Below are 20,902 nucleotides of genomic sequence, written 5' to 3' on the forward strand. Positions count from 1 at the left end.
AAAAAAAAAAAAAAAAAAAGAAAGGAAAGAGAAAAGACATGATCTTGGGTATGAAGGGTTTTGTTTCTGAAGCTCCCCCTACTATTTCTACTTTTTCCATGAAAAACTCTATCCTTTTGTCTTCTGCCACTGGCTGTGGTTATGCACTGGGCATTGATGTGAATCCAGTTTCCAAATTGGAAAGTAATGAGGTGTTCCATCCAGAGAGGCCTGCCTTCCATACTGTGAGCTTGGCTGTTCTGAGGACCCCCTCTATTTGGATCCTTGCTTTCTTGCTGCCTTTCTCTGTGTCAGGCGACAACAGGCTCCTTTCTTTTCTGCTTGGCTTCTGCAGAGGATGGTTTCAGGCCTTCTTTCCCTGGCCTAATCATTTTTCAGTACATGTCAGGTATGACTCCCAGAAGCGCTGGATTGTGTTAAGGCAGAGTAGATTCGGCTGCCAGCGGTCCCTGTCCCTGAGCAGGAAGTTCCTGATGGCTCTTCAAGCTTCTACCTCAGCCCTTCGTGTATTTAAAGAGAAGGTTGGGATGGATTTTCAGGGTTGCAGGCATTAAGGAAGAGGACTGAAGTGAAGCAAAACAGCTATGGGAAAGTGATCATCAGCACTGCAGTCTCCAATTTGGTAGTGTTCCTATGTGCTATTAGGAAGGGATATCTGTCTTGACTGATAAGGAAACAAAGTAGAGGTGCCCATTAAGGAAAAAAAAGGGAGCTCAAATGAACTGATAGCCAGTGCCACCATGGGCAGTGAGCAGGCTTTGGTAAAGAGTGACAAGCTGCTGCTTTGGGCAAGTCTCAGGTAATCAATTTTAGGAATACCTCAAGATTCCAAAGGGCTCCTCGTCAGGGCCAGCAATCAGAGGGGTAAGAGGGAGCTACAGAGATGTGCTTAGAGGCAGGAGACATGGGAATGCAGAGTACAGGGGTGTCTGGGAACCTCATGGAACTTGCTGCTAAGTTTTATGCATAAATATTTCAGGGAAGAGGGCCTGGAGCATTCACTAAGTTTTTTTCTGTTTGTTTTGTTTTTATGAGACGGAGTCTCACTCTGTTGCCCAAGCTGGAGTGCAGTGGCACAATCTCTGCTCACTGCAACCAACACCTCCCAGACTCAAGCAATTATCATGCCTCACCTTTCTGAGTAGTTGGGATTACAGGCATGCACCAAACCATGCCTGGCTAATTTTTTTTTTTTTTTTCTTTGTGGAGACGGGGTTTCATTCTGTTGGCCAGGCTGGTCTCAAACTCCTGACATCAAGCAGTCCACCTGCCTTGACTTAAAATGCTGGGATTACAGGCATGAGCCACTATGCTTGGCCAAAATTCACTAGATTTTGAAAGCAGTTCTTGACCCATGGTTTATGTGAAAACAGATGCCTGATCAGGGTGCAGTGGTTGCCCTATGCTGGAGCATTCACTAGGGAAAAAGACCACAGACCCTGGGAGGCTGCAGACCCTGTGACCTGAATCCTGGATGCTGGAGGGAACCTCCAGACCACTTGTGAAATGTGAAAGAGAACGGTGGAATAGAATTGAAACTGACATTCCCTGAACATGCTGAAGGCAGACTGTACAACACGATGTAGACGCACAGAAGGAGTGACTGGGTTTGGAACGAAATGTAGAAAAGGAAGCAAGCTAAATCACCAGGGGAAACCCTTGAGACCACAAGAATGAAGAGGTCATGGCCCTGTCATTCCAGAGGAGGCTGGAGCAGCTCTTCAGGAAATGTGGATGTGTGAGGAGGACAAGCCTGGCTGAGCCTAAAAGGGGCTCTTCAGACTCTTCTGGAGACCTGCACGTGACCCTCCCCACTGGGACTGTCAGGTGGTACTTGGAATTGACTCTACAGTTGCTTTTGCCCACAGCACACACATGCTTCCTGAGAGTCAAATTCAGACCTGCTTGCCACAGTGGAAGACTTGTGAGATTATTTGAATCCCTTATGTCTTTGGATAGTGGTAGTTCTTGGAATAATATGGAAAGAATAGTTTCAGGATTGTTTTTAAAGAAAAGTTAAAGTCAGTAATTACAGATTCAAGATTCTTATAAGACTTTGCTCTGGACAACAATGTGAGTAGTTGCCTCCATTCTCTTCCTCTACCCCATGGCTGCCATTTTTCGAGAGTATTGATTCTTCCTTTAAGGGAGGGTGAGGGTACCAAAGTGGTCTCTCCAGCCTTCCAGGGCAGAAACTGTATTCCCTGGAGGCTTTGTGGTATGAACAACTCCTGGGCAGGGCTCAGGCCTTCCCCATGGGGAATGCTTACAGATTCTTCAGTTGGCTTTTTTGGAAAGTATTGTCTCAGAGGTTGTGAACAAAAGGGTTGGCTGCTAAAGAGCAAGGAAAGGGGGATGTCTGCAAGCTCAGGTTAAAAGGTAAAAGGTTCTACTCTTGACTGGCACTCCCTCCCTTTTCTTGCACAGAAAATACACTTCCACGCATTTATCTTAGAACTTTTCCATTCTCCTCAGGCCTTCGAACTCCACCTAGCCTCCTTTGTTCTTTGCCTCATGCTCGACTACATAGATTGGGGTTCTGTGATGGTCATGCTCTCAGCTTCCCTCTTCTTCCCCTCAAGATCTCCTCCCCTTTCCTTCCTTCCTTCCTCCCCACCAGGCCACGCTTCCTCTGTCCGGGATGGATGGCCTCCACTTGGCCCAAAATCCCTTTTGTTCTCTTGTGTCTTCAATCTTCCCTCAATGCTGGTTTCTCTTCTTTACCCTACAACCGCCACACAGCCCTCTGTTCTGCTCATTCCAAAGCACTCCTTCCCTCCCGTCCTTTTGGAAGTGATCATCCACACTGGTTGCATTGCCTCCACTTCAATGCCTCCACCTATCCTTAACCCGGTGCTTCCCAGGCGTTTTCACATGTCACACAGAGAAGATGTTGCTGTTTGAGTGGTACAGGGGACGTGTGCAGGAGGCTGATGGGAGGCCGAAGCTCTGGTTGCCCTGGGAGTGAGAAGAGCTAAAGCCCTCCTCACAGCATCTCTGGAATCCATTTGCAGTACATGCCTTAAACCTTTGCAGTGTGACTCTGCCTCTGTCCTATATTTTCCTAAAACAGCCTTCCTAAACACCACCAACCAGCAAATGCTCAATGCCAGGAGCTTCTCTTTGTTTTCTCCTCCTTGACATCCAAGTGGCATTGGACATACACTTGTGGTTTAGAGAGAGTCTAGGGCTGGACTGCTTGGGTTCAGTTCCCAGTTTTGCCAGTCTCTAGCAGTGTAACCTTGGGCAAATTCCTTAATTTCTCTATGCCTTAGTTTCCTCATCTGAAGAAGAGGATAGCACAATTCCTACCTCGTCGCATTGTTATGAGAATTAAATAGTTGCCATATGGAGAGTGTGAACAATGCCTGTCTAATAGCAATGGCTCTCTGAGTGTCCCGTGTTGCCTTTGAGCCCCCTTTCTCAAAGCTCTTTTCTCCTGCTTTTCCTAACAGGGGACATTCCTGGGTTTTGTCCTGTCTCTCTCAGCTCTCTTGTTTTTCTACTGTTTTCATTCCCTGGCTTCTCTTCTCGAAGGAGGTGTTAGGCCAAGCAGCCCCACCTCTCCCGACTGCCCTTTCTTCCATAGATCCTTCCACCTCCAGACGGCCCAGGCCCACATCCGAATGCCTGCCAGATCCCCTCGCCTACGTCTCTCCCTGAACCTCAGACACAGGAGTCCCCAAAATGTTTTAATGTTCTTTTTTAAAAAGTAATACATATTTGTTATACAAAATACAGAGAAGTAAAAATAATAAAGTACACCTCAGTGGTAATCCCACCGTTCAGCTGGCACCACCACTAAACTTGGATATATCTCCTTCAAGCCCAGGGATTCTCAGCCTGGGCCAGCTTTCCCCCAGAAGACATTTGGCCATGTCTGGAGACATTTTTGGTTATCAACTTGGTGTAGGGAGAGGTGCTCCTGACATCCAATGGATAGAGGCCAGGGATACTGCTGAACATTTTATAATACACAGTTCAGCCCCCTACCCTACAAGGAATTAGTCAGCCCAACAGTGCCGAGATTGAGAAGCCTGTTCTAGACTTCTGCCTCAACATACGTGCCCCAGATGGAACAGTCAGAATGGGTCTTCTCTTTCTAGCCCCCCCATCCTGCTTCTCCACCTGTGTTCCCTCTTTCTGTCAGTGGCCCCGCCTTCCCCTTCTCCCTCACCCCACATCTGAGCTGTTCCCAAGTCCGCAGAGTCCCTGTCTGCCACGTTGTTGGCAGGTCTCTCCTCTACTCCCCTCAGTGTCGACATCCTCTTTCTGTCAGTGGCCCCGCCTTCCCCTTCTCCCTCACCCCACATCTGAGATGTTCCCAAGCCCGCAGAGTCCCTGTCTGCCACATTGTTGGCAGCTCTCTCCTCTACTCCCCTCAGTGTCAACATTGATGCCCACTCACCAAAACTAATGAAAAAGCCTCCAGCATGCCTTATCTGTGCCACTGGTGTGCCTGGGGACCATTCATAGACATCCAGTGCCCATTGGATTAATTCCACGCCGGGTGGAGACTAAGCTCCATGAGGGCAGCAGTTTCCATGCTGATTCATCTGGGTGCCTAGCCCAAACCTGCCACCATTCCAAGCACACAGTCAGTGCTCAATAAATCTTTGTTTAATGTGTATGGATGAATGGTTGAAGGAAGAAAAACCTGAAAAAATTGGTCCTCACAATTCCCTTACAATCTGTCCATCTTTGCAGATCCTTGATGAATGGTTTGGCCGGACCATCATCTGCTCCTGCACCAAACTTAGCTACGAGCATGCACAGAGCATGATTGAAAGCCCAACTGAGAAAATCCCTGCGAAAGAGCTGCCCCCCATTTCCCCAGAGCATAGCAGCGACGAGGTACACCAGGCCGTCTTGAATCTCCACCGAATTGCCAAGCAATTACGCCAGCAGCGCTTTGCGGACGGCGCACTTCGTTTGGATCAGGTCAGTACATGTTTTTTTAGTGCAGCCAACAGATTTGACTCGTGCCTGAACCCAGCATGGATGAGGGAAGCTTGGCAGGCTTAGACTCTTCCTTTCTTGCCCCAGTCACCACACTAAAATCTTGTTCTCTGAGGCCAGCAGGAACTAACTCCCTTTCACTCTCCAAATACAGGATATTATGCAGAATATTGTGTATTTTCTATGATTCCACAGGTACACGAGGCCTAATGACATGAGCCAAGGCAAAGAGTGGGTCTGTGTGGGTGGCTCTGACCAAAACCCCCAGCTGCTCTTCCCTGGTAAGGCTGTGTCCAGTCTGTGATCCTCATCTCAGGTCACTACTCAAATCTGTTCTTTAATGGAGGCAAGAATAGGAGACACGGAAATTTAGGAGGCAGCTGACCAGGATCTGATATGAAGGCTTGGAAAAAAAGTATTTCTTCTTATACCTCATCTCCCAAAAGAGTTATTTGTTAACAAATTCCAGATTAATATCTGAAGAAGCAGAGAACTGAGGAGACTAGAACAGCGGTCCTGTTGTTTTGGGCACCAGGGACCGGTTTCATGGAAGACAGTTTTTCCATAAACCGGGGTGGGGGATGGTTTCAGGATGAAACTTCCACTTCAGATCATCAGGCATTAGATTCTCATAAGGAATGTGCAGCCTAGATCCCTCGCATGCACAGTTCACAATCGAGTTTGAGCTCCTATGAGAATCTAATGCCACCACTGATCTGACAGGAGGCGGAGCTCAGGTGTTCATACTCACCCACCACTCACCTCTTGCTGTGCGGCCCAGTTCCTAACAGGTCATGGACCAGTGTGGCCCACGGCCTGGCAGCTGGGGACCCCTGCTGTAGAACATTGGCTATTGAACAACACATTGGCCTGGATTGTTATTGATAACTCTGAAATCTCACAGCCATGCTGGCAGCCCTCTGGGACTTAGGCAGCTGTCACTTAAACCTGCTTGAATTTCCATGTCTGAGAGTCAGTAACTATTAGGACCCAGGATTTCTTTCTTCATTGCTTGTCAGTATATTACAGAGCAGAGACTGTGTTTTGTAGTATGGACTTTTTTTCTCCTTCATTTATATTTCTCACCCAAACTCTCCTTCCTTGCTTGTTGTGTGTGCTCTGGGAAGTTTCCATGTGTCTGAAATGAGGTGGGTAGGAATGTGGAACTGTTCAGCAGACCGCCTAATGCAGACTTCTTTCCCTAAGCCTGTCAGCTGGGAGAAGTCTGAAAGGCCTTGTAAAGCCCTCTGATTGGAGTTCTGATTTTATCCTACCTTTTGCAACAGACTTGCACAAATGCTTCTTAGCAGGCATTGCAAAGAGGTTCTGCCCTGGGCCTAGGAAGAAGTGGCTGCCCTCGGGACCAGTGGAGGACCTGTCCTGCCTGTGCGTGGCAGAGTCAGGGTAGCCTCTGGAGTTCTCCTGCTCCTCCTTCCCCGACCTGGGCTCAGGCAGCCCGAGCAGCCCTGTCTATGTGAGAATGCTGACAGGGAGACAGGAGGCAGAGCGGACGCTGAGGAAGATAGCAGACGTGGTGGAAGAGAAACTAAAGGCATAGGGGATTACAGAATACCTACTTTCCTTCCTTTAAGAAATCATTCATGGGAGTGTAAACACACGCCAGTTCTCATTTACAGGTGGCTGGCTGATTAGTCCAAGGACACTTTACAGTTCTTGCTTCTTAGACTTCTGACCTACACCAGGCCCTTTGAAACCTACCTCCTGGTTCTCTGTTTCTCTTTGTACATCTCCAGTAATGTCCTGCTGGCCCCCTTTGCAAGATGCCTCTTGTGCTCACCACTTTAGGGTTGGCATTCCCTGGGATCTACCCCACCTTTATTCTTTCTCTATCCATACTCCCACCCTGAGTGACCTCTTGTGAATCTAACTACTAGCTAGATGCTAACGAGCCAAAATCTGTCTCTCTATCCATGACCTCCCTCCCCCAGCTCTAGTCCATCCCCACAATATCTCAGCCAGTGGTCATCCTTCCCTCTGTAAAACGCAGTGATCAGTGATGCAGCAGGTGGCACCGGCTGTCTAGTACTGCCTTCTCCCTTGGCCCCTACCAGGGGAGTGGTATGTGTATTCTCAAACCTGGCTAGGCCAGTTGTAGTGTTGTAATTATGCAGTTTAACTAAATATCAGGGAAACTGATCAAATACAAACATAACAAAGAATCTGTTGTTTTTATAAAAAACTAAGTTAAATGTTTTGGAAAGACCTGGATGAGGATAAGTCTTTAAAAATTCAGTTGTGAAACAGGGAATAATTATAAAATCCAGTAAGCATTCTGTATTCAGATTGCTTCGTAAATGTCTAAATTCTCATTATTTTTAAAGAAACCAAATGATAAAGTATGAACAGTGAATTGCAAGTGTAGTTTATTCAGAAAAGACTATGTAGAAATCTGGTTAGCATTCCCTTTTTGAAAGCCTTACATTTTAAAAAAATTAATGAATGCATATACATCTATATAAATTAAAACATCTGGTGATGGGTTTGTCTCCTCTGTTTGATTCCCTTCTTTTTCTAACTTCTAGAATAACCAGCCAATGGCTACTGAAGCACATCACAGGAAAGTTTCTGTCATAACGTTTTAGAGACCTCACCCCACCAGTTTGTTGCAAAGTTCAGTTGAATTAAATGTATGAAATACTCTAAAAACTATAGAAGACCGTCAGGTGATCCCAGCTCATATGAGGATGGGGTATAATTGTCAAAATAGAAGAATGATCTCAGATTATTGATAAAGATCTGTTGGCATGTCTCAGAATCAGAGTTTTATTGCTGAAAATGGCTTTGGATATCTGTCTCTCATTGGCCCTCTCAGTTTATCGGTTAGAGAGCTGAAACTCCTAAAGGTTAAGTGAGTTGCTTATATGCAAGAAATCCAAATCACCCTATGTTCACTTTGCCTTCATTTACACCATGCTGACTTGAGAGAGAAAAACATTTTCCTTTTAAGTGGAAAGAAAATCCTCCGAAGTCCTAATTAGGTTCCAGTTAATTAAGGTTTGAAAATAAGGGCTTTGCACCCTTGGAGTTGATTCCTTGGTTCCCCCGAAAACAAGTCGATGGACCCCAGCTTTGGAAGGAGGAGCACATCAAGCTCCCACAGCAAAGGACTCTGGTGAGGTCATTTATAAATCAGCTAAATGGCCCTATTCAGAAGTCACTGCATTTGTTCTCCTGCCCCTATTGCCTGCCTTGCCCTCACAAAAATCCATTTTTCCTTGGTGCTTTTTTGAGTAGCCTACTGTTCAGAATTGTTCTCTGATGCTTTGTTTGCCTCAGACCACTATGTCCGTGCTTTTGGTGGCAGTCCTTTAAAAAAAAAAAAAATCCATTTAAGCTAGCCTCAAGTAGAGATGAGTCTGTGCGAGGGGGTACGATTTATTTACACATCATGCCCTTAGGTTCAGAATAAGTGTGTAAACCACAAGTTTCACCTTTCCAAGAAGTCAGTTTACCATGATGACCTTCAGAATGAATGGGAGCTGAGTATGCGGCACTAGTGTGGTGATTGTTTGTTGAGTTAGGGACCTACTAGTTCCGAAGTCATAGCCTCAGAACTGTCGAGCATCTTGACCACTGTGTATTTGCAGTTGGCAGCTTAGACCGGAGCTGCTTAGCCCATGTCTGAGGTAGTGAGCCTCAGCCCTCAGGGCCACCTAGTCTGGCTCCAGTTCCATGAGGGCCATCTACTAGCAGTCTTGTCTACCCTAGTGTGCTGTCATATATTAGCGTATGTATATACTAGTTCATGTCCTAGAGCTGTGATGGGAAACAGATAGGGAAGCACTGCCTTCCTGGTGGGATTACCTGCTCCAAATGTCTCCCTTACCTACAGTTCAACCTAGTTCTAAAGAGGTTCTAGGTACATGAAATGACTCATTTGTTTCACTGCTTGGAAAGCAAATGCAGATACCACATGCATTCTTGTGCTTTTTGGTTGGATGGGTTGAGTAATACCCCTTCCAGGTGGTTTCTTCTGTCTCTGTGTTTTCTGCTGCTAAATTAATTCTTGGACTTAACATAGATGTTTGTTTTATTTTGTTTATTTATAATATATGTCTCTCATTTCTGAAAAGGGGGCTCCCATAACAGGGGCCTAGACTTTTTTATGTTGGTAGTAAAAGGAATCATAATGGTTTATAATCATATCCAAATCTTGAGCTTTGGGAGAGAGGGAACTGTTGGAAGTTTGCTGTCTGCCTGGTTCTTGCTCAGTGATTCAGGCCAAACTAACAGACTTTGCGGGTGGGGGTTACAGAGTCCCCTGGCACTTCTGTTTATTGGGACACAAAGCCTGTTCTCAGGCACCTTCCCACTTAGGTCCTTCACAGAGACTGCCTGACTATAATGTGAAGACAAGGCCTCAGGCTTCTTAGCCATGGCATTCAGAAAAGATACCAAAGGAGGGTGGCCGGGGCCAGAAGAATCCCATTATGAAAGTGTCTTGCGAATATTGATTGATTTTAGGAAGCTACGCCTACTGCCTGCTGGGGCTCTCTCTCTAGCCTCTTCCTCATCAGTCAGGTGGCAGTACCCAGAAGCCCCTCTGTTTGAGGGCTTCCATGTAAAATAAGCATGAGGTTTGCAGGAAGCTGTGCTCCATCATGGGTCCCCTGACAGGTGGTTAGGGGATGTGAGCAGTTCCTTCTGGGTCACTGACTTTGGGAATTCAGAGGAAGTTGAAGTAGTGGTGGAGAAAACCTGATGTTACCATCTTCCTAGGCAAATTACTCTAAATTCCAGGAGCTTCACAACTGCATCTTATATGAATCCTACTTGGCACAATTTTGAAACCCAAACTGCAGGAAGTTTCTTTGAGTGGACTTGATTATAAAGATAGCCTTGTTAATGGAAATTATTTTTAAATACCCTGGGACCCAAGCTGCAGTGGAATGCTGTTATGTATGACCTTGACCTGGCCCAGCCTTTAAGGCAGGGATTGGCAGATATTTTCTGTAAAGGACCAGATAGTAAATAGATTAGGCTTTGTGGGTCATGCAGTCTCTGTCTCTGCTACTCAGCTCTGCTGTTGTAATGTGAAAACACCAATGTTGCTTTAAATGGATAAATGTGGCTGTGTTTCAACAAAACTTTAAGAACACTGAGATTTGAATTTTATATAGGTTTCACACATCACAAAATATTGTTCTTCCTTTGATTATTTTTCAGCCACTTAAAAATGCATAAACCAGGCCGGGCGCGGTGACTCACGCCTGTAATTCCAGTACTTTGGGAGGCCGAGGTGGGTTGATCACGAGGTCAGGAGATGGAAACCATCCTGGCTAACACAGTGAAACCCCGTCTCTACTAAAAATACAAAAAAATTAGCCAGGCGTGATGGCGGGCGCCTGTAGTTCCTGCTACTCAGGAGACTGAGGCAGGAGAATGGCGTGAACCCAGGAGGCGGAGCTTGCAGTGAGCCGAGATCACGCCGCTGCACTCCAGCCTGGGTGACAGAGCTAGACTCCATCTCAAAAAAAAAAAAAAAGCATAAACCAGTCTTAGCACAGGGGTCACACAAAAGCAGGTTTGGCCTGTGGTCCATACTTTGCTGACCTCTTCTTAAACAGCCAGCTAGCAATTCAGCCCTGCTATCCAGTGAGCTTTTAGCAGCTCATCATCACTTCACAGGGAAGCCAGGCTGGGTAATGGAGAGCAGTTGTGCTAAGTTAACTCTCAGGATGGCTTCATGCAATTAGGTAAATTATTCCTTTGATTAGTACCATGCCTATCCAGTCCAATTGGAGGCGGGGAGTAGAGGAATGAATCAGTTTAGCATCAGTTCCCTTATTCCATTTACAGGCAGGTCGCTTTAATTAGCCTGAAGCAAAAGGAGCAGGGGTTCTCATTTCCCACTTCTGCAAGCTCAGCAGCTCTTCACAGTCAGGTCTCCATCCCACCCAAGCACACTTTCAGGGATGCTGGCTCTGCCTCTTGTAGGTGTGCTGAAGGTGGGGAATGCTCATGGCAAAATGGAGCTCTAAGGAAACTGTATAGCATTTCTCCCCCACACTGCCCCCATTGCCAAATGTAGCAGTATGTTTTGTTGAATCTGTTTCTGTTCCTTCTCTCCAATACAGTCTCTTTCAAGAAATGAGCATTCCAGCTCTGCTGTTTAATTTGTACAGTATATTTGGTCCAAGGTAAGAAGGATGGGTACATTTATCCTGTCTGGCTCTTCCTTGGTCTTATTATTTATGCTGTCACTTAAACACACAAGGAAGCTATTGATCATAGGGTCGAGTATGTTTGTAGAATCATTCTGTTTTCTTAGTCGTAGAGCTTTTCTATAAATAATATAAGAAAATAATGAGAGAGCCAGCAGGCCACACAGAAAATGTAAAGTGATGTGACAGAACTCTGCCGAGAGTGCCGTGAGCTCTCTTGGAGAGGACCAGCTCAGTCTCAGGGGTTCAGGGAAGATTTTCCAGCAGAGGTAATGGGGCACTAGGCCTTCTAAAAGAAGGTCTTGAGGGTCTAGCTAGGCTGCAAAGGCAAGCCAACTGCTGGTGCAAGCATCGGAGGGATGAGAAATGGCAGATTGTTCCAGGGTGTGTGGTGTAGAGTGCAGAGAGAGAGAGGAGCTAGAGGAGACACAGGCTAGGCCTTGGAGTCTGTAGGAATGAGCTAGGGCAGCTATGGAATTATTTTAAATATGTAAGTGACATGACCAGAACTGGGTTTTAGAAAGAGCGTCCTGAAAATGAATAGAATAGAGGAAGTTTATAATCCAAGAGAGAAATGATGAGGGCCTGACTTGAGGTAGGGACCGTGGGGTAAGAGAAAATGATAGACCCAAGAGAGGAAGGAAAATCGATAAGCCTGCAGCAAATTGACTCTCTTGATTAGATGCGGAAGGGAGAGGCAGGATCAAAGGCTAGGGATCAGGGAATCAGGCTTCCAGTTTAGGCACCTGGTAGTACTGTGTACCACCAGGGAACAGCAGCAGGGTGGAGGTCGAGAAGAGAGACAATCATTTCCATAACTAGGCCTCTCTGATCCCCAATTCTTTCTTTAGGAAGGAAGCTTTATCATAAAAGTAATATGTTCTCATGTTAGAAATTTTAGAAAATATAAGAATATAAAGAAGAAATCGTAATCACCTATAGTCCCATCACCCAGAAATAACCATGGTTAATATTCTGGTATAATTCCTTGTGCATTTGCTCCTTCCTGCTTCATAGCAGGAAAGAAGGGTGGCTAGCATAACATATGTATAGTTTTTATTTATATTCTGCTCTTTAATATTGTGTAATGAGTTTTTCCTATGTCGTTAAAAAATCTTCTAAAACATTATAATGCCTACATAATATTCTGTCATATGAATATACTCTTAAACATCCAGCCACTCCCCAATTTTGAATATTTTGATTAGATTCTGATTTTTTTGGTACTACAAGTAATAGTACCATGGCCATCGGTGTTCATAAAATCTTTGATTATTTTCTTAGGACAGTCTTAGAACTGGGATGACAGCGTCAGGGATATGGATATATTTAAGAAACCTGAAACATATTGCCACATTCCCTTCCCGAGAGGTTGTACCAATTTTATACTCTTTCAGTAGCATTGAATCAGGGTATCTTAGATGGAAACATCTGTCAGGAGTTCTCTGCCTGCACGGAGCGCTCTCTCTCGGTCTCGCGCTCTCTCTTGCTCTCGCACGCTCTCTCTCAGGTGTCTAGGTCTCTGAGATATCCCATTGGTTGTGGTCTTAGATTATTCCTTCATCTTTCATACTTTGTTTATTTTCATGAGCTGTTCTCTACAAAGAGCTCAATGTGTCACAGACACTTCTCATTGTGTTACTTATTTTAAAAAGTACTTACAAGGATCCTAAAATTTAAAACAACCAAAAGAGGTGGTTGAAAGTATCTTGCTAAACTCTTGTTAATGTTGAGACTGGGGAATGACCCCTGCCCCAAACGAAGGTCCTTTCCTCTCATTGGAATCCTTAAAGAAACCCATTGTGTTTGAAATGGTGCTGAGAACTGTCATTGCATTCTCAGATCCTCAGACAACATTTGTAACTTCACTAGTCTTTTCTCTTACCTCCTGTGTGTATTACCTCTTGGGCATTGTTTGAGTTGATCTGACATGAATAATTATAAGGAAATCCAATTGAAAACAGAATCGCTCTATATAATCTGTACTCCCCTAAGAATTGCTACACTTCTCTTGAGAGCAGTAATAAACAGTACAGGAAGGCTTCTGCCAGAAGTTCAAGGCTTCCATTTAAACATTGACGGCTTATTACTTCAACCGTGGAGATAGTTCTAAAATTAGCGAGGCTTGAAGAATATTAGCCTCGTACGTTTTCCCAGTTACCAGTTTTATAATAATATTAGCAAGATTTTCATTTAAATTTATTTATCTCATTTATAAAGTAAATCCACAGCCAAGAATGTGTGTTCTCTTAGCTGTTCAGCACCCAGGCTATCTAGGACAGCCTCCGTGGAAGAGAGTGGGAGGAGGAAGCAGCGAGGGGTGGAACAAGCTGCGTCCCTGAGCTTCAGGGAGAACCTGGGAGCGTGAATTTCAGCCGTCGCGGGTATTGGAATTTCCCCTTTGAGAAAGAGGAAGAGACAGAGATTGATTTAGTTAATACACTTTATGGAATCAAGGAAAACAATCCATGGTTATGTATCCCAAGGCATGAACAATAGACAAACATGAAAACTTGACCTAATTATATATAAGCAACACTAATTATAGCCACTTATGTGTGCTGGCCACTATTTCTGGCTTGTTCACGAATGCATAAAAACTAATATGTGTCATTAAGTGTCAGATGAATTCTGTTGAGTGGCTCGTTTTTATAACCCTGACCTCTTCATGTGCTCCCTCTCCCTGTAGGCAAGTCACCTGGTCATTTACTCATAATTTTCAAAAATTAGAAGGAATACAGGTTGCATTATTCTGGAAGTTGTTAAAAAAAAAAAACAGACTCAGAGGTGATATCCAACCAGCACAGGAGGGATGCTTCCTGTGTGTTACAAATACTGCTCGCAGTTCTGTGAAGGAGCCTTAGGCAGCAGAAGACAACTTTCTACCCTCAAGCTGCTTCAGCAATTTGTGAAGAACTGTATGTACCTTAAAAAACACCAATAAGATAAAAGCAAGGGCACAGTCTCTTGAAACAGGGCTGACAGAATTGCAAACCTGATGGTTATTCCATGGGGTGGAATTAGGGAAAGAAGGCCAGTTTGGAGGGTGAAGCCATGAGCCACACTGTGATGAAGGGGGAAAGGAGCTGAAAGGTATGGAGTACCCACGCTGTGAGAGGTAAGGGATTTATCCCCTCACTTCTCTCTCCTCTGAGTTCTGAACTCACTGAGAAATAGTCACACCTATCAGACTGAGATTATTCCATCTATTACTGATGATTTGGGTTTGAAGCCAGTCTAACAGAACAGGCCAGAAGTAGTTAACGTAAAAAGAAACTGGAGTGATTAGTGAGAGGAGAAAGTAGCCAGAGACAGAGAGAACCATGCGCTCTATCAGACTGGGACTGGGGATGGCCCTTGTGTGACCTTCATTGCTAGGTACCCTTCCAGTGCAGGGTCTACTGGTGAGGACCAGTGGCTAATGCTTCTGTTCTTGGTCAGAACAGCCAGTGCAGATCCTCAGAACTCTGAAAGCAAAATTGACACCCACCCCACTTCTAGAAGCATTTCACTTGCCTTCTGGTTCTTTCTGCTTGCCTATATTCAGGCTCATTTCTTATAGATGAGGAAAGTCCTTCCCCCACCCTACTCCTCCATCTTCACCCTGTGACCTTCTCGGTTCACCTTTTCAAGCTGAAGATTGAAACTCCAAATCCTGCTGCAGAGAAGTTCGCATTTGTTTTTTCCTAGGCAGGGCCAGCCCATCCACCCCTCCTTCCTAGGGTTCCCCTGATACTTTCTTTATACCTGTTACTTGTCTTTGCCACACTGTCATATCATATTGCCATTTTCCATTTGCTTCCCTGTCTCCTTTTCTAAAATTGTGAGTTTCTTAAGAGTAAAGACAACATTTTGTCCACCTTTGTATCACCAGCCCCTGCCCAGTGCTCATTTTTAACCAGGCATTTCAAGGTCTTTAAACGTCACCATACATACTGATCTTTTTAAAAGATGATGATAGCTGTGTTCAGGAGAGTGGATTGTAGCTCTAGAAGAGAGGCATGTTTATGTAAGAGTATTAGATACATATTATGAGCCAGGGCGGTTCTCCTTCCTTGTGAATGAAAGGGCCGGGTGTTTGATTATTTGCCGGGGCATCCAGGGTTTAGAACAAGGTATAATGAGGACTTTCTCAAGGTGGAGTTGCCTGAACAGGTGTGAGGAACCAGGAAGCTTTGGCACCCCCAGGGCCTGGCAGTGCTTCTGAGGCATCCTCAGCACTTCGGTGCTCACTTCTCAGACCAACTGTGTCCCCTTCAGGGGAACATGGTGGAAGGGGCACTCCAAGGGAAGGGAAAGAGACCCCAATGTGCCACCCTGGGAAGGGAGATGCTGGCCTGCTGGCATGGAAAGGTAGGGAGGCACCAAACTTCCAGAAGTTTCTCTAGGGTCAGCTACCATAGCTGCTACTCCCTATCCCCATGATGGGGATGAAAGCGATTTGTGTATCAAGGTGGCTGTGCAGTCTAATGCTCCTTCTGCAAAATTCTGATCAGAGCCTATTTTTGCTTTTAATGGAGATAATTCCCGTAAGACAGAGGTTCTGTGTTAGCTGCTGCTGGGCTAAGAAAGGAAGATAACTTATATCCCAGTTGAAGTTGAAAGTGTGCCCAGATGACTCAGACCCAAGCGCCTGGCATCTCCAGGGGACATGAGGTGAGACACAGAGTTCCTGCACTGACCAGGTGATAGATAAGAAACTTCCAGGGGTGAGCAGAGCCCCAGCCAGCACCCCTTGTTCCTCTCAGAGATGTGAACCTTTCAAGTTAGGGGCCTTGACAAATGGAACAGAATTTGGCTCCTCTGGGACCCTAGCTTTTGGGTCATTATACTCATAATTAGGCAGCATTTGGACTCTCCTCTTTCTGTTCACGGGACACACTGCACGTCCTTGCCCTGCCTCCATGTCACACTCCACGTCACTCAAATGTGAGCCAAACAGCTACATCAGAGACGTGGAATTCTTTGACGTTAGTAAAACCTGCATTAGGGAAGGGGAACCCTTGCAGCTGACCCTTAGATTTCAACCATGACTGCTTCTTGGGACAGGCCCAGTTTATTTCAGTTTTCATTGTTCAGTGAACTGGGGCTCTGCTGCTAAAGCTGGAATCCTTTTGTTCTGTTTGCTGTCTGTCCTGACTGAGTTTCCCCAAATGCTGCTTTCACCTTGCCACTCAAGAGCCTGCAGTCTTACTAAGTAGATATCATGGATCAGTAAGATTTCAAAAAATGTTTTGAAGACAAGATATAATAAGATTGTTGCCTTTTTATTTTACCAAGCAAGGACATTTTCTTTAAAAAGCCAGTTACCATCTACTATCTTCATTGTTTTGTAAATGAAAACATTTTAGCATCAAAACAAAGACGACATAATTTTACAATATAGAGCAGTCTTTTACGTTGACTTGGTTGAGCTTGGTGGAAACCTATTTAATTGTCTCATCTTTTTCTGATTTTGTTTGATCTCAAACCAGCCAGTGAGAATGACTGGATTTCTACATCAGATCTAAGTGCCCCTGCCTTTGGGGGCCTCTGTCAGGTACCCTGGTGTCCCCACTTCCCACTAAACCCTATCCTTCCTCCTCCTTCCTGCCTTGCCTCTGTAGAGTCTGGGCCTCCGTTTGCTCCCTGCAACCCTACACACCTCACTCCCTCCAGAAGCCTGCTCCAAATAGACTTCCTCTTCCTCCAATATCTCTGGCCCCATTCCCCATCTGTTCCCTAGGTGCCTGGTGCGGAACACCATCAGCTCTCATTCATTTTGTTTTGCGATTTTCTTTCTTTACTCCTTTTTATTTTCCTCCCTGCTTGCATTCTTGACTGTAAGTGTTGAGAAGGCAGGTGTCTTACTGTTGCTTCTTTCAGATTTGTAAATCTAGCATGGTGCTAGGCACAGAAGAGGTATGCACGCCTTTAGTGGGGCATCACTAGGCTAGCTCAGAGCTGTTCACAGTGATCTGGATGTCACCTCTGAGGTCCATGGGTGCCCAGGGACACTGTGCCCATTGTATTGTCTACAAGGTGAAAATGTGGTACTGCTCTTCCTCAAGAAACTCCCACATTTTTGAAAGAATGGTAATATTGTAGCATGGTTTGTTTTGCTTTATAATACTTCTTGATTCCCTTGTTAAGTGACATGGCAGACATTTTTAAAGTAAAGACAACTTAAGAGATTTAAATTATTTTATAACTTTAAAATATTCCTTTTGATTTATCTTTTTAATTGCCCACTTTTTTTAGTATCTGCCAGGTACAGGGTACTCTGCTAGGTATCGGGGATATAGACAAGGTTAGAACATGGTCACAACCCTCAGAGTAGCTTACTGTCTCCTGGAGGACATAGAGGCAGATGGGACAGGGGTGCACAGGAAGAGCTAGACAGCGGGCTGCACCTGCGCCGGGCATGCACGTGACTGCTTTCGTGTAACACCAGCTGTGGTTTGAAGGGGCCACTTTCAAAGTCGATTAGAAATGTAGGAACTCTGTTTAAAAGTTTTCTCCTAGCAACTTGCTCTTATACTAGAAATGTTGAAAACAAATTATAAATTATTTAATTGCTCCTCAAATTGTGACCTCCTGGGGTAAAAGACATCTGCCAGAGTGGAAGGAGATGAGGGCAACACCCAGGGAGGGGATCCCAACAGGTTTCTTACCTGATTGTCAGCATGAGGCTGGTAGCTTCCTAAGTAAGATGTGCTAATGAATAACAGAGTCTACTGGGTTCGAAGCACATTTGAACAGAGAGCTGTGACTGAGCTCTGAGAATGCTGGCAGTTTGGCAGTTTGGAACTGATTTGCTACTATCAGTTTCAACCTGTAAATAACAGGGAGCTCTCCCCTTTCATTCTCCTGCCTGCCACCTGCCAACCAAGCTCTCAGACTTACCCACCTCACTGGTGGCTGTGCCAGAGCACAGCTGAGCTCACCTCGAGGGGAGCAGAGTTCCTGTCTTTCCTGGACCCTCCTGGCTGCCTAGTTTCCTAGCTGGGATTCCTGACCCCTGGTTGCCAAGACTACCTTGTTGGTCCCTGGGGAGTTCTGCCCTGTTTGCCCAGAGGCCTTGCTCAGACTTGTTCCTTTTTGGTACATGTTTCCTCTCCAGACTGCCCCAGGCCCCAACTCTCAGCTCTCCTGTTGCTTCCAGCTTCCAGTCAATGACTATTTATTTAAGCATCTCCTGTGCAACAAGAGAATGTAGTGATCAAGAGCATGGACCCTGGGTCAGACTGCTTGAGTTCTGATCCTGACTCCCTCACTTAGCTGTGTGGCTGTAACTCTTCCGTGCCTCAGTTTTACTGTCAGTGAAATGGAGAGCATAACGGTACCTGCGTTATGGGGATATTAGGTTAGATGAGTTGTACCCGTAAAACACTTGGAACAGTGCCTGACACGTAGCAAGCACCTGACAGGGATTAGCTGTGTGGCCAGATGCTGAGAAGGGGCCCATTTCTGTCTTCACAGAAGAGCTACTTTAACACAGAGGTGAACATAGAAGGACTACAGTCAGCGGTGGTGGCCATCGCCTCCTTTATGTACCTTCCAGTCGATTTGGGGGGTGGGGGAGGATTTGAAATGTAAATGCAAGGCAGGGTGAGCCTCATTGACCCCTGCAGGGAAGCAGAACAGTCTGGTTTGGCTAGGTCCCTGAAGGGAGCTCCATGGTGAGGGATCAGCCTAGGCATGGTGGTACTGAGTTCCTTAATGAGGGTAAGATTTGGGAGCAAGGAAGGCAAGGGGATGCAGTTTTGTACATCACACCGCAAGTCACACAAATGTGAGCTGCGAAATATTTCATCCTGTATTGATAACTAGACCATAGTGTGCATCACACCCGCTAACGTTGTTGCAGCTAGAGTGTTTCCAGTTTTTGCTGTGATAAATAACACTGCAATTAATAATCTTATGCATAAAATTCAGAAATCATTTTGGATTATTTCCTTAGGAGTACATTCTTAAAATTACTAGGTTGAAGGAAATTAACTTTTTGTCTGTGCTACTTTTCTCTTTCTTACTACCTTTTATTATTTTATTATAAAAGTAACGCATATTTATTTTATAAAAATTTAGAGATTGGCCGGGCGCGGTGGCTCAAGCCTGTAATCCCAGCACTTTGGGAGGCCGAGACGGGCGGATCACGAGGTCAGGAGATCGAGACCATCCTGGCTAACACGGTGAAACCCCGTCTCTACTAAAAAATACAAAAAAAACTAGCCGGGCGAGGCGGCGGGTGCCTGTAGTCCCAGCTACTCGGGAGGCTGAGGCAGGAGAATGGCGTAAACCCGGGAGGCGGAGCGTGCAGTGAGCCGAGATCTGGCCACTGCACTCCAGCCCGGGCCACAGAGCGAGACTTCGTTTTAAAAAAAAAAAAAAAAAATTTAGAGATTGACCAAAAGTAGCCATTGGTCACCTATCACTGAGTAGTAACATTTTTCTATATATCCTAAGGCATGTACATTTTTAGAGCTTTTGACTTTGAGATTACAGTCACACATTGCTTAATGACAGGGACACGTTCAGAGAAATATGTCATTAAGTGATTTTGTCATTGTGCAGCATCATAGAGTGTACTTAGACTAACCTAGATGGGATAGCCTGTGACCCATCTAGGCTTTGTGGTTTACACAGTTGCTCCTAGTCTACAGACCTGTACAGCATGTGACTGTGCTTAATACTACAGGCAGTTGGAGCACAATGCTGTGCATTTGTATACCTAAACACAGAAAAATACAATAAAAATGTGGTATTCTTATCTTATGGGACCACTGGCAGATACGGGGCCCATCGTTGGCCAAAACTTTGTAAATTCTGCACATAACTGAATTTTACAGAAAGTTGAGACTAATTTAGGTTTTCCTCAGCAGGAAACAATAGTGCATTGTTACTGCTTCTCACCAAATTGAGAGTTTGTGGGTTTTGTTTAATCTTTGTTAGTATGATAGATTGGAAATTGTGTTTTATTATTGTTTTCACTTGCATTCGTTTTCTTGCTTGTGGGCTCAATCAGCTCTTCAATCCTGTTTTTGCCATTTCTGTGAAAGGGCACATTTTACCATTTTATATGCTATCATTAGAATCTTATAATACCTTAAGCACTAGACCTACCAGCCACATTTAGCTAAAATCACTTTTTTTTCCATACTAAGGTATACTTACATACAGTAAAATCCACCCTTTTTAGTGTACAGTTCTGCAAGCTACACATGTAGTCGTGTAATCGCCACCACAATCAAGATACAGAACAGTTCCATCACCCCAGAAAATTCCCATGTGCCCCTCTGTAGTCAGTTCCTCTTCCCTAGCCTCAGCCCCTGGCAACCAACAACCTGTTTTGTCTCTTTCTAGTTTTGGCTTTCCAGAATGTCATACAAATGGAATCATTCTGTTGATAGCATTTTAAGTCTGGCCTCTTTCACGTAGCATGAAAGTGCCTTTGAGGGTCGTCCATGTTGTTGTGTGTGTGTGTATCGGTGGTCATTCCTTTTTGTTGCAGAGTAGTATTCTGTTTTATAGATATAGAACAGTTGATCCACTTACCAGTTGAAGAATATTTGGCTTGTTTCCAGTTTTTGACAATATGAATAATGCTATATTTACCTATAGGCTTTTGTATGACCATTTTTTCCCATTTCACTTGGGTAGACATTTGCAGTAAGATTTCCGGGTCATATGGTAAGTGTGTATTTAACTTCATAAAGAACTGCCAGTTTTCCAAAGTCACTGTACCACTTTGCATTCTCACCAGCAAGGTATGAGAATTC

The 20,902-nt window shown here is 44.9% G+C and overlaps 1 protein-coding gene across 1 annotated transcript in view; it reads left to right on the top strand.

Moving 5' to 3' along the window:
• The window catches only part of LOC105518845 (DIS3-like exonuclease 2), a 405,890-nt gene that overhangs the window by 315,338 nt on the left and 69,650 nt on the right, over positions 1-20,902 (top strand). The window contains exons 13-14 of the mRNA XM_011952002.1: positions 4,708-4,863; positions 18,082-18,085. Of these exons, the coding sequence (XP_011807392.1) occupies positions 4,708-4,863; positions 18,082-18,085 (160 nt within the window). The remainder of the gene's footprint in view (positions 1-4,707; positions 4,864-18,081; positions 18,086-20,902) is intronic.

Source organism: Colobus angolensis, unplaced genomic scaffold (genome assembly GCF_000951035.1).
Source record: "Colobus angolensis palliatus isolate OR3802 unplaced genomic scaffold, Cang.pa_1.0 Scaffold33, whole genome shotgun sequence".
Classification (NCBI taxonomy): domain Eukaryota; kingdom Metazoa; phylum Chordata; class Mammalia; order Primates; family Cercopithecidae; genus Colobus; species Colobus angolensis.